The sequence below is a fragment of the Miniopterus natalensis genome, chromosome 22, assembly GCF_054644295.1.
Source record: "Miniopterus natalensis isolate mMinNat1 chromosome 22, mMinNat1.hap1, whole genome shotgun sequence".
Taxonomy (NCBI): domain Eukaryota; kingdom Metazoa; phylum Chordata; class Mammalia; order Chiroptera; family Miniopteridae; genus Miniopterus; species Miniopterus natalensis.
In genome coordinates this window covers 8,873,019-8,886,112 of record NC_142102.1, presented here as the reverse complement: position 1 = coordinate 8,886,112, position 13,094 = coordinate 8,873,019, and the positions used below count along the sequence as shown (strand labels likewise).

General features: G+C 52.2%; 2 protein-coding genes across 2 annotated transcripts; both read left to right on the top strand.

Moving 5' to 3' along the window:
* The first annotated feature begins 431 nt into the window (after positions 1 to 431).
* ANKRD34C (ankyrin repeat domain 34C) lies at positions 432 to 2,363 on the top strand. The gene has a single exon (XM_016217950.2). The coding sequence runs from the start codon at positions 709 to 711 to the stop codon at positions 2,308 to 2,310; it is 1,602 nt and encodes a 533-aa protein (XP_016073436.2). The 5' UTR covers positions 432 to 708; the 3' UTR covers positions 2,311 to 2,363.
* A 4,813-nt stretch (positions 2,364 to 7,176) lies between these two features.
* On the top strand, positions 7,177 to 11,458 carry TMED3 (transmembrane p24 trafficking protein 3). Its single transcript, XM_087829090.1, has 3 exons — positions 7,177 to 7,419; positions 8,755 to 9,003; positions 11,016 to 11,458. The coding sequence occupies exons 1-3, from the start codon at positions 7,237 to 7,239 to the stop codon at positions 11,247 to 11,249; spliced, it is 666 nt and encodes a 221-aa protein (XP_087685216.1). The 5' UTR covers positions 7,177 to 7,236; the 3' UTR covers positions 11,250 to 11,458.
* Positions 11,459 to 13,094: the final 1,636 nt, after the last annotated feature.

Below are 13,094 nucleotides of genomic sequence, written 5' to 3'. Positions count from 1 at the left end.
CCATAACCCTGTTACCCAGAACAAAAAGAACATTTTGGTGCATTTCCCACCAGTCTTTTTGAAAAAGACTGTGCTTTGGCTAAAATGCCGAGGCCACCACAGTGGACACAGCAGAGGCGGCCTTTCCTTAGGGAGCACAGACTTGAACGGTGCTGACAGGCTGTAAACAAAGTTTCTTTAACTACATTTGGGGTAAGTGTTGTGCAGTCAATGCCATAACAGCTTGCATTTTTTTAGAATATGTTTTTATTGATTTCAGAGGGAGGAAGAGGGAGGGAGAGTCATTGATCAGCCGCCTCCTGCATACCCCCTACTGGGGATCGAGCCCACAACCTGGGCATGTGCCCTGACCAGGAATCGAACCATGACCTCCTGGTTCATGGATCTACACTCAACCACTGAACAACACCGGCTGGGCAGCGGCTTGCAATTTTTATTGCTTACCAGTATGCTGGGCATTATGGGAGCTGCTTTCCATGTGGTGAAGTGTTTCATGTACACTGCCTTATTTAATCTTCACAATCATTTATGAGATAGCCTACTGCTCCTCATGACTGATGGATACCTGGGCCCAGGCTTGGGGTCACCTGTGCACAGACCCTCCGACAGCCGCTAGGTCAGCTGGAGAGCACGTGATGTTTCCTCTCTTCTTCCCTCGCTAGGTCTGATCACCACTGTGGCTCAGAGACGCTGAGCCGTAGCCATAGGATGGATGACCACACGGAGCTGAGGACTGATGGAAACTCACTTTTAAAGGCCGTGTGGCTGGGGAGGCTGCGGCTGACCAGACTCCTCCTGGAAGGGGGGGCCTACATCAATGAGAGCAACGACAAGGGTGAGACAGCGCTCATGGTGGCGTGCATCACCCAGCACGTGGACCAGCAGAGCGTCAGCAAGGCCAAGATGGTGAGGTACCTGCTGGACAACAGGGCCGACCCCAACATTCAGGACAAGTCCGGCAAGAGCGCTCTCATCCACGCGTGCATCGGGAGGGCTGGGGCAGAGGTGGTCTCCTTGCTGCTGGGGAACGGGGCGGACCCCAGCCTCGAGGACCACACTGGGGCCTCCGCTCTGGTTTACGCAGTCAATGCTGATGATAAGGATGCGTTGAGATGTCTCCTTGATGCCTGCAAAGCCAGAGGGAAGGAGGTGATCATTATAACAATGGACAAATCGTCTTCCGGCACCAAAACCACCACGCAGTATCTTAATGTTCCTCCATCACCTAGAGCGGAGGGCAGACAGTCACCTGGGCTGTGCGCCTCTCCCTCGGATATCAAACTGATGGCTCCTGGCCTGGATTCTCCACCTCGTGAGAAAGAAGATGACATCTTTAGCCTCCAAACAGGACATCCAAGTGCTTATAATACCTCCAAGGCTCTAAACGAGCCTGGGTCACCCACTAGGAAAGTTGGGAGCCTCAAAAGGACCCGTTTGCCTCAACTGAAGAGACTCCAGTCGGAACCCTGGGGCTTGGTCGCAGCCTCCGTGCCGGCCGTCCCCGCATCCCAGGATGAGACCCGTGGTGCCAGCACAGAGGGTGAGGCCATCAAGAGTATTAGTGACATGTCCTTCCCTAGGAGGGCGCCCCTCTCCAGGACCAGCAGTATCGACGGCAAAGACCCCACTCTCTTCCCCACAGTCACGGAGCCAGTTCTGAAGGTCCCAGCCTCTCCAGCCCTGGCTTCCTGGAAGGCAGACTATGAGAAAGGCCAGGCTCCCCACCCTCGTCTGGCCAGAAGAACTCTCCCTGATGACCAAGAGAAGGGCTGTCTGGGTCCACCGGGACCCTCTACTCTCAAAGACACGGCGTCCCTTAAACAGCTGGAAGGTGACCTCTGTGATTTAGATTTACAGACAGGGGTCAACCCACCCAACACCATTGCCCTGGAATCAGGCAGAGGCCCCTTAGACAGAAAGAAGCTCACCGGCCCCCACCTGGCTCTCTTCCGTGGCTCCCGGGAATCTGTGGACGCCGTGGCCAGCACGTCCCCCAGCTCGGTGCGCCGCAGGCCCCTGCATCCTCTAGAAAGACGAGGTTCTGGGACTGTGCTGCTAGACCTAGTTTCTCACACCAGGCCTGGCTTCCTTCCACCTTTAAATGTCAACCTGAACCCACCAGTCCCAGATATTCGATCTAGCAGCAAACCTGCTTCTCCACTTGCTAGTGGCTTAAAATTCATGGTTCCTGTGGGTCCAAGTTCACCAAAGAGAGTTGACTTGAGAAGTAAGAAGCAGCTGCTCAGGAGGCATTCCATGCAGGCCGAGCAGATGAGGCAGCTGTCTGACTTTGAAGAGATCATGACCTAGGAGCTTTTAGGTCTCTGTCTGTTTTTAATCCATGGGATTTACAAAAGTTACCACACACACAGCCATGCCCATTCTCGGCATCTCGACCGTTCCTTAATGCTGGTGTGTGTGGTCTCTTTATATGCTGTGGAGATGGTGTCGTCTCCCTTCTGAAATCATCTCTGGGTTTTTATACGGCCTACTTGAAAAGAGCTCAGGGTATTTGGGTTTTGGAGATGAAGTGGCCTGGCCTCCAAAAAAATTCTCCAAAGGAGGAGACCATTTGGAGTTTGAAAGTAACATGGCAAGTACAGTGATCTAGGTTGTTCACGCCCATTATTTTCTGTCAGACAAACAAGAATTTCATTCATAAGATGGTACCTGAAATATGTCCTTTGCAATGAATCGACAAAGTGCCTGCAAAGAAAATGAGGCTTTCACCGTTGTTAGCATGTGCCAGCACTAAAGAACAGGCCCTGAGCTACTAAACCTGGTCTCTGTGTTACACTCGAAGGAGCAGAGATGCCATCAGAGAGGGTCTGGCACCTGGGTCTATAAATTCCGAGCCTAAACTCATCTGTTAAGGAAAATGAGCTCTGCCACTGGAGCTCCATGTCACACCATTCCTATAATGACATTTGCTAGAGATTCTTCTGAATATCCCAAACAAAAGTGCTTATAAATAAAACAAGTGTTTATTTTTTAGTAATTCCTTTAGGTGAGCACATGCTCAGCCTCAGCACTATTGACATTTAGGCTGGATCATTTTTTGTTGCTGGTGGTGGAGGCTACACACACGTCCTGTGCATTGTAGGGTTAGCAGGGTTTTTGGCTTCTACCCACTAGATTCCAGCAGCATTGTCCCCTCATTGTAACAACCAAAAATGTCTCCAGACGTGGTCAGACACATCTCCTGGGGGCAGCATCACCTCGATCGATCACCAGTATTCTAGGAGAATTACCATGTCCAAGGTAGAAATATGTCAAGAAGTGCATGCAGAGCAGCTGCCTGGCCGGTGTGGCTCAGTGGTTCAGCATACATCCATGAACTAGGAGGTCACAGTTTGATTCCTGGTCAGGGCACATGCCCGGGTTTTCAGGCTCTATCCCCAGTAGAGGACGTGCAGGAGGCAGCTGTTGGAGGATTCTCTCTCATCACCGATGTTTCTCTCTCTCCCTCTTCCTTCCTCTCTTTGAAATCAGTAAAAATATTCAAAAGTAATTAAAAAAAAAAAAGGAAAAGCAGAGCTTCATGGAGGTGTGGGTCTGGCTGGTGAGCTAGAATCTCCCACAGACTTAAAGGCCATTCAGATTGTGCTTTAGTAAGATGAGACAGATCCATACATAACTCAGGCCTTAGGATTCTTGGCCAATACACATACGTATGAGTACTAATGGCCTCCTGTAGTTTTTAGGAAGAGAAGAAAAGCACATAAGCTAGGGAGAATCCAGGGCTGGGCAACCTGGGTTAGTGCGCTCAAAATCCATGTGGTCACTAACAGTTCATACCAAGTGGATGTGATTACAGTCCAGGACACAGCCCTAAATGCATTAAGGAGGACCGTACAGACCACCATTGCGCGCAGTAGTTCATTGAACACACACACACACACACACTCTCTCTCTCTCTCTCTCTCTCTCTCTCTCTCTCTCTCTCTCTACATTATAAGTACTTTCCCAACTACTTTTAGTGCCAGTTGAGCCTAACTCCTGCTAATAGTATCTAACCGTGGGTTTAGTACGGTACTGCACAGAATTTTTCTAAATGTTTAGCTAAGATTTGAAAGCCTACTTTGTCATATGTAGTGAATGTGGTACATTCATAGAAATTAGCTTAGGTGAAGCACTAACTATGACAAGTTGCCCATTCGGACGGAATAGCCTGTCCATTGCACAAATGAGTCCTATCGTGCCACACGTCGCTTGCATCCACTGGCTGTGACCTTTCCTTTGGCCTTCTCTAGACGGGTATCATGATTGTGTCTTGTTTCATCACTACCTGATGACGCATTAGCTGAATTAGACTGTTCAAGCTAGCACCGCCACCACGATACTTTATCATGTTAGTGCATAAATAGGCATTTGGGTCCATGGCAACAAACCTCACGAGAATGCTCTTTAAAAGCATGTGTTAAACATGCTTCCTAGATCAGAGATTAGCTTTTATTTTTTGGAATCCCAGAGTCACTACAGAAGTTAGCTGCAAGCTATAATTTCAGTAACCTACCTATATAAGACTCCAGAACATTGATAACATATAGAATGTGAGTCTGAAGTTTAAAGTCGGGAACTTTGGTTTAATTTCTAGGTATTCCCAAAGCCTCCTTTTGTTTGTTTGTTAAAATCCATGGTTGACTCTCTTAGAGTTCCATCGAGTAAACGGTACCCTGCAAAATCCAGGCTGTCTCTGCCCTCCTCCTTGTGTGTGGGTACTTCATGTATATCATGTGTTGCTCGAACTCATTCTCTCGTGTCACATCCTAGTCTCAAACTGACAGTGTGCTCAGAGACGTGTTAAAATACATGTAGTGGAACTATTTAGATATTTCTACCATGTCAGTAAAAGATATATTGCGATCCTTCCATAGTATTTCTCATTTTTCTTAGTGAGATCTGAATTGTGAAAGTTACCGTCTCAAGATGGGATTGACATGACTGCCCTGTAACATCCACCTTAGCAAACACCCAGTGTTTTATGCACATGTAATTTTATTTTTAATTACACAAGTATTATAGTTTCTCTTCTGTTTTTTCAGATTCAGTTGTTGGTGGATATGTATGTATGCCCATTTTATTGTTCATACTTTTTATCTATTTTTTTTCTCCTCTTCATAAAGACCCTTTAACATTTCATGTAATGCTGGTCTGGTGGTGATAAACTCCTTTGGCTTGTTCTTATCTGTGGAGCTCTGTAGCTTCAATTCTAAACGATGGCTGTGCTGGGTAGTCTTGGTTGTAGGCTCTTGCTTTTCCTCACTTTGAATATTTCCTGCCACTGCTTTCCGGCCTGCAAGGTCTCTGTTGAGCAATCAGCGGACAGCCTTATGGAAGCTCCCTTGTAGGTAACTAAGTGCTTTTCTCTTGCTGCTTTTAAGATTCTTTGTCTCTCTCCTGTTTTTAAAAACAGAATGAGAAGGACCATTGCTGCTGTGGGGTGAGTTTCTTTACTCTGTTCTCGCTGCTCACGGTCCCCCAGGCTCTGCTGTCTGCTACTGGCAGGGACTTAAGGGTCGCTGGATGTCCCTCCTTGGGCCCTGTTTCTGTGTCTGTGAGTGACAGCACAAGCTGATTTCCCTGAGCTCTTATTCAGGGGCAGAGCAGTAAGTGTCAAGTGAACGACCTGGAAGAACTCCATGTGGAGTTCTGTGATTCAGATTTCACCCAGACCTCCTGATTCTCTGCACGGTTCTCCCCTAGACCCTTGAAGCAAATTATGTCAACAGAAAAGAAAGAAAAGGGGACTAGTTTGAGCATGCCTTCCCCCCACTCCTGTCTTCAGGGGAGGGAAGCCAGTACTGTTTCCAAATCCTTTGAAAAGAGATGATGAGGGGCTCTCCAAAGAGCGAGAAAACAGTGACGGGGAAGTGGACAGGGACAAGGCCACAGTGGCCCGCCTGGAGGGAGGGACCGAGTGCATCCCCAAGATGGACAAAAGGCCTAGAAGTTCGGCGTCCCCTTGAGTGGGCCTTGCTCCTTACCTTACCTCAGAGGGTGTGGCTGTTTGGTGCGTTGCGGGCAGCTGGGGCTGGGTCCAGCTTGGCAGGGAGGCTCTGAGCCACTTGCCTGGGAGGATAGTGGACATCAGCAAGGTGATTGGTGACCGTGAGGACCAAAGGGCTCCCTGGGCCTGAGTGATGTGCACTTTGAAGATCCTCACGGGCCCTGGCCAGAGCCACTCAGTGGTTAGAGCCTCGGCCTGCACTCCGGAGGGTTGCAGGTACAATCCCCGCCCGCATGTGTGGAAGGCAACCAGTGGATGTGTCTCTGAAGCATTGTGTGTCTCTCTCCCCCTCCCTCCTTTCCTTCCACTTTCTAAAAAAGTCAGTGGAAAAAATATCCTCACTCTTCTGGTTAGGATTAATTTTTAAAAATACGTCTTCATGGAATCAGTGCAGACAACCTACCATGCCCGAGATGGACTTTCTCGTCATCTTTGTTAACTGGGGAGGGCTGGAATTCGTTTTAACTTGATTTAGAAAAGTAAAGAAATGGAAATGTTAGTGAAATTCAGAGCCTCCCGTGTCCTGTGGTCCTAGCTCGAAGGTACCACATGGCATGCATACAGCAGGGGCAACACCGGGTACCGTGCATACAGCAGGGGCAACACCGGGTACCGTGCATACAGCAGGGGCAACACCGGGTACCGTGCATACAGCAGGGGCAACACCGGGTACCGTGCATACAGCAGGGGCAACACCGGGTACCGTGCATACAGCAGGGGCAACACCGGGTACCGTGCATACAGCAGGGGCAACACCGTGCTCTGGGAAACAGGATGAGTGTTACAGCTGCAGTGGTACCTGGTCAGGTCAGCACAGGGAGGAAGGAGTGTGCGACAGTCCCCTGGAGCCTCCGTGGGAGGCTCTGTGGCCAGTCCCCGCAGACCGGCTGTGGGGTGGGTGGGTTTTCTGAAATCATTGTTAAAGTCCAGTGACTCACGGGAGAAAAGGGGATGTTGACAGGACTGGGGAGGGGAGAGGAGAAAGATGGTGACGCCGGGGCCGTAGGGAGGGTCCAAAGCAGGGCCTCGGTGGAGGGCGCCCACCCGCTCGGCGCCCTGCAGCCCGGAGGCTGGCGCGGGCCTGGGGGCCGGGCGGTGGGCGTCGGGGCGCCGCTGTAGGTCCCGCCCACCTCTGCCGCGCCTGCGCACTGGGCCGCAGCACTCCCGGAAGCGCCACGTCTGTCCGCGCAGCCTCTCTTTGTGTCGCATCTGCAGAGCGGACCACCATGGACCCTGCGGCCCCGCGATCCGCGTCCGCCCCGCAGCTGCTGCTCCTGCTGCTGCTGCTGCTCGTGCTGCAGGCGGAGCGGCCGTGGGGCGCCGAGCTCACCTTCGAGCTGCCGGACAGCGCCAAGCAGTGCTTCCACGAGGACGTGGAGCAGGGCGCCAGGTTCTCCCTGGACTACCAGGTGGGGCCTCGCTCCACCGCCTCCAGGCGTTGCCCGGCACCGGGCGGGCTGCGCAGGATGGGGATGTTCGGGGGCGGGCCCTGCACCCCTGGGAGCTGGCCAGAAGAACCCCTGCAGGCTCCAGGACTCTAAGGAGTGCCCCCTGTGGTCAGCTGGACGCGGGCTCTGTCCCCGGGCACACTGAAAAAACGGCAGCGAGAGGAAGTGGGTTCGTGGTTTTATCTTCCCCTTCCCCCCAGCGTTTAAAGTCGTCCTCAGGGTGAGCCCAGAAGGGATGGGAACGGGCGCTTTAGAAAGGGTGTCTCAGCGCAGCCTTGGAGCCCTGTTGTGACTGCAAGACAAGGCTTTTGCTGTGTGGCTCAGAAAAGTTCCCCTGTGCTTATACTTTTGGCTCTTTTGAGAGCGCTCAGGGCTCACAGTTTTGGGGAGCAGGTCCTGCCCCTAAGGGTTAGTGAGCAGATCTAGGCTTGGGGGGCTGAGTGGAATGTACCTGGAAAGTCCCCTGCACCTGGACTGGCTGGCACTCAAAAGATGAGGTGGCCCCAGCAGCAGTGGGCTGGCCCATTGATGGGCCCTCTCTGGCTACAGAGGCTTGTGCATGTGTGATGGTTGGTGTCCGAGTTCCAGATTTGGCCACGTTCACAACTCTGTGGACATTGTACACACATTGTGGCTGAGTTAACAGGGTGCAGCTGGGTATAGTCACCAAAAAGTGATTGTTTTTGAGGCTGGAGAGGCCTGAGAGGCCATCTGGCTTTAAGTACCCCAGCAGCAGGAATATCAGTGCTCACAAAGCGGATTCTTCCATCTAGACAAAGAGGACATTCCAAAGGCTGGAAGCAGGTAGAGGCTTTGAGGGGTCTTGGGTATAGCACTGACCACCTGTGTGGGTCGTAACTTTGTTTCCTAAGAGTTTGAACAGAATTATCCCCAGAACTCTCCCACCTCTGGTATCACTGATTCTGCAAGTGCTTGCTGTCTAGTTGCCTATTCTTTCGTCTGTCAGTAATAAAATTAATACCGACTAGACCTGCTCAGCAGGTGACTTAGTCTCGGACCTGTTTCCTGTTTTGTCAAGTGGGAAGGATGAGGCTCATGGACTCAAAGCTTAAGCCTTGTCTTTCCAAGCAGTGGGACCATAGCCAGCTACATAACCCTTCTCAGCCCGTGTCACCGTCTGTGAAATGGGAGTGTCTCAGCACCCACTTTAGAAGGTTGTGAAGGGTCATTAAATGGCACGTTTCTGAAGTCCAGTCACAGTGCCTGGTGGGCATTTAGTGAGTGGTGGTTGCCCTCTGGTAAACGCAGACCGTGGGTGTCTTTTGTGGTTGCCAGGTCATCAGTGGAGGCCACTATGACGTTGACTGCTATGTGGAGGACCCCCTGGGGAACACCATCTACAGGGAAACCAAGAAGCAGTACGACAGCTTCACCTACCAGGCTGAGGTCAAGGGTGTTTATCAGTTTTGCTTCAGTAATGAGTTTTCTACCTTCTCTCACAAGACCGTCTATTTTGACTTACAAGTGGGCGATGAGCCCCCCATTCTCCCAGAAATGGGGAACAGGGTCACAGCTCTCACCCAGGTGAGTGGACATTCGCAGCGACACTCCTGGTGGAACCCCCCCCCCGCCCCCGGCCTGTCCCTGCCGTGGCTGGTGAGCAGAGTCACCGTCCACCTGCCTCCCAGCTGCAGTCTGTGTTGGGTCTGCCCATCTGTTCCCATCCAGCCCTAGAGGACACCGTGTTCTCCTCACCCTCCTCTCCATTCTCTAACCGCATCCCTTCTGGACTCTGTGCTATTCCTGCGTTCCCATTCAGTCCTACTCACAGCACCACTTTTCTTAAAATATATTTTTATTGATATTTTGGAGAGGAAGGGGGAGGGAGGGAGAGAAACATTGATGAGACAGAAAAATGCATTGGCTGCCTCCTGCATGCCCCCTACTGGGGATCGAGCCTGCAACTGGGGCATGTGCCCTGGCTGGGAATCAAACCTGTGACCTCTTGGTGCATGGGACAACGCTCAACCACTGAGCCACACTGGCTGGGCCACAGCACTGCTCTCTTAAGTACTTGTAGCATGTGTCTTTCTGCTTATATAACATGTCTGCATCATAAGGAATAAAGTCCCGCTCTGTATGGTTTATTAGCTAGGATAACACAAGTTGCTGTAACACATAAACCCCAAATATCAATGGCTTAACACAGTTTTTTTTCTCAGTAACCTAGAGAGTGGGATTAGGGGTGGAGACCTTTGCTCCATGGAATGACTCAGGAATCCAGGCTCTCTCTTGCGTCATCTTCTACTGTCCCTTAGGACTTCTGAGCCCCTTGCCTCTAGCCACCAAAGGAAGGAGAGACTGAGGAAGGTGCACCTGCTTCTTAAAAGCCCTGGCTCAAAAGTAATACACATTCCACTCATACCCCATAGTTGGGAAAGAACCACGTGACCAGTCTGGATGGAAGAGGGTTGGCAAGTTTAGCCCTGGTTGGGCTCCTGGCAACAAGTGCACACTCGATAGAGAAATGGTGAACAATTTGGCGGACAGATTTTTATCGCTGTCACCAATGGCTCTCCAGGCTGGTTATAATCTGATCCCAGCCGACTTCGTTCCCTCCTGCTTTCTAAGCTCCTCCCTCCTCCCACATGTAGGCTCTGTGTTATTTGCCCTGTATCCACACAGTGGTCAGGTGACTGAGTGACAAGGCCCAGGGAGACCTGCAAGACAGGAATGGCCACCTATGGCTGCACCTGTTCCAGAACCAAAGTCAGAGCACCTGGGTCTGTCGAGACCAGATTACCTGCCAGGCTGCCCTCCAGGGTGGCCGCATGCTCCGCTGCTCTGTGGCTTTGGCCGTGGGCTCACATGCTGAGTCTTCACCTTCCCTAGGCAGCTGGGAGGCCAGTGAGGCTCACGCAGTCCCGTACGGTGGCCACTCTCTTCATCCTATTACATTTAAAACTTTACTTCCTTGTTTGCTCTCTAGCAACATTTGTAGGGCTCAGCAGTCACAGGTGACTAGTGGCCACTCACAGGAAGCTCGGTGGACACCGCCAGCAAAGATCCGGCCCAGGGTGTGTCTTGCGTGTGAGCTCTTCCACAGCCCATGCTCTTGAGTTTCGTGGGCCGCTGATGAAACAGCGTCTGTTCTGAAGATCTGGGGAGCCTCCGGAGCAGAGCGGCAGGGCCTTCCTCTCTAGCCAGTGGAAACCACTCAGTAGAGAAAAGGCACGGGGGATGAGCGTGGTAGAGAAGTTCTTTCCTGGAGGCTCGGAATTACTTTGATTTGGTTGCAGGAAAGTGATCTGCACTTCCTTCTGCCCAGCCTCAAGCGAGGTGTGTCCTTCTACTTCTGTTCCTCTGCCCTCCGCCTCGAATGGCGGTCCCTTAGTGTCCACCTCCGAGAGCTGTCACCTGCCCGTGGTGGGCACTGACTCTGCACACGGTGCCAGGTGGTGGGTGTGCGAGGTTGGATGGTGCTGTCCTTGCCATCAGGAGGGTTAAGTAAAGCCTGGAGTGTTCAGTGGATGTTGACACTTGCTGTGTGCTGGGCGCAGGGTTAGCAACGTGACCGCTCTTCTCTTCCCGCCCAGATGGAGTCTGCCTGTGTGACCATTCACGAGGCCCTGAGGACCGTGATCGACTCCCAGACGCATTACCGGCTCCGGGAGGCCCAGGACCGGGCCCGGGCCGAAGACCTGAATAGCCGGGTCTCTTACTGGTCTGTGGGCGAGACCATCGCCCTATTTGTGGTCAGCGTCAGCCAGGTGCTGCTGCTGAAAAGTTTCTTCATGGAAAAGCGGCCTGTCAGGGCGGTCCCCTCCTAGCTGGGGCGTCCTGCGCCGGGGTCCCTCACGCCCCAGGATGGAAGAGCTCTCCTCGGTCACAGGCTCCTGTGGGCTGTGGGTGCGACCCCGGGTGTGGCAGACGTGCGCTCGCCTCTCCTTCCGTGCACAGAGCTCAGACGGTACCCCACTGCGTGGCATGTGTGATACTGAATGAAGTCTGTAGTCAGATGGACTACGTGGGAGGGAGGGAGGGCCACTCGCTCTGCTCCATGGTGCCTGGGTCATCTCGCCTGTGCGTGTCCTGTCCAGTGGGGAGAGGAAAGGGACCCCCAGTCTGGCCTTGCCTCCGACAGAGCTCTGTGTACCTGAGGAAACCAGGCCCAGCGATGGTGCCGTCAGCCCTGCACGCCGGAACGGAGCGGGCACTAGGTGCCATGGGTCAGCTGTGTGTCTTCTAGGAGGTGGGGCTCTGGCTAATAAAGATGCGGCGTGAGCGAGCACCGTGGAGACGTGCTTTTATTGCTTTGCCCAGTGGGAGCATGGCTGTGTGTATAAATCATCAGTGTGTCAGAGCGAGTGATGCCCTGGAGATGTGTGGGATGCTGCGGGTGGCCGTGGGGAGGAAGTAAACTGCTTTCCTCCTGGCTGAACGAAAGCAGGGCAATGGAGACTTGGTTATTTTGTGGTCTCAGACCCCAGAGATCACTATCAATGACCCAGTCATTTCATCCAGATGTAGGAGTTGAAAGCAGCACATGGAAATAAGTGGAGTTGCCGGGTCCTTCATTGTCTTATTTATGTCCATGTCTGTCACCAGGTTATGGACGTTTTCCATCATTATTTCTTCAAATAGGTTTCAGTTCCTCGGTCTCCATTTTTATGGCACCCCTATGCTGCGAATGTTGTTCCTCTTGATGTTCCAGAGGCCCCTTAAACTAGCCTCATTTTTTAAATAATTATTGATTTCAGAGAGAGGAAGGGAAAGGGAGAGACATCCATGATGAGAGTCATTGATCGGCTGTCCCCTGCACGCCCCCTGCTGGGGATTGAACCTGAAACCTGGGCCTGTGTCCTGACCAGGAACTGAACCGTGACCTCCTGGATCAGGCTGACGCTCAAGCACTGAGCCGCGCCGGCCGGGCTCGCCTCACTTTGCGAATTCTTTTTTTCCTGTTTTGTGTGGTGCTCTCGGCTCCCTTCCCACATCGCTGACTTGGTTCATCTCATCCCCTGTGGATTCCCTCTGTGTCTTCATTTCTGTTTCTTTAAACCCTCACCCAAGGCCATGCTTCGGAGGGAGAGAGATGAGGAACGTGGTCAGCTAGCTGCCTTCCCTACATACCCTGACTGGGGATCAAACCTGGAACCCGTGTGTGCGCCCTGACCAGGAACTGGACTGGCAGCCTTTCAGTGCACAGGACAACGTTGAGCCCCTCTGGCTGGGGCTGATGGGTGTTTTATGTTTTCTGTCTCTTTAATAAAATCTCCTGTCTCCTGTTGCAGTTGTCACAGGTCATCGAGTATTCTTAAAACCAGTGTTTTCAACTCTGCATCTGGTAGATTGCTTGTCTCCATTCTGCTTAGTTCTATTTTGGAGTTTTTTTTGTTATTTCACTCAGGACACGTTTCCTTGTCCTCATTTTGGCTGCCTCCCCCGTCACCTGGGTGTTCCATGTACACCTCCATGTGGGGGGTGTGTCCTCCTGTTATAATTGAGCCTCGATTGCCGTTGGCACGTTGATGGGAGGGATCTACTCCAGTACAGTCGGCTGCAAGGACTGGCCATGACCACCATGGAGGATTTGCTGTGCAGGGGCCAACCCCATGGAGCAGAACTCACTTCAGCTGGGCTCAGGTACCCACTGAGCCCACTCCTTGAGTGTG

Coding starts and splice junctions, on each gene's coding strand:
- ANKRD34C (XM_016217950.2), top strand. CDS start 709: ATGGATGACCACACGGAGCTGAGGACTGATGGAAACTCACTTTTAAAG.
- TMED3 (XM_087829090.1), top strand. CDS start 7,237: ATGGACCCTGCGGCCCCGCGATCCGCGTCCGCCCCGCAGCTGCTGCTC. Junction 7,420..8,754: donor GGTTCTCCCTGGACTACCAG/GTGGGGCCTCGC, acceptor TGTGGTTGCCAG/GTCATCAGTGGAGGCCACTA. Junction 9,004..11,015: donor GGGTCACAGCTCTCACCCAG/GTGAGTGGACAT, acceptor CTTCCCGCCCAG/ATGGAGTCTGCCTGTGTGAC.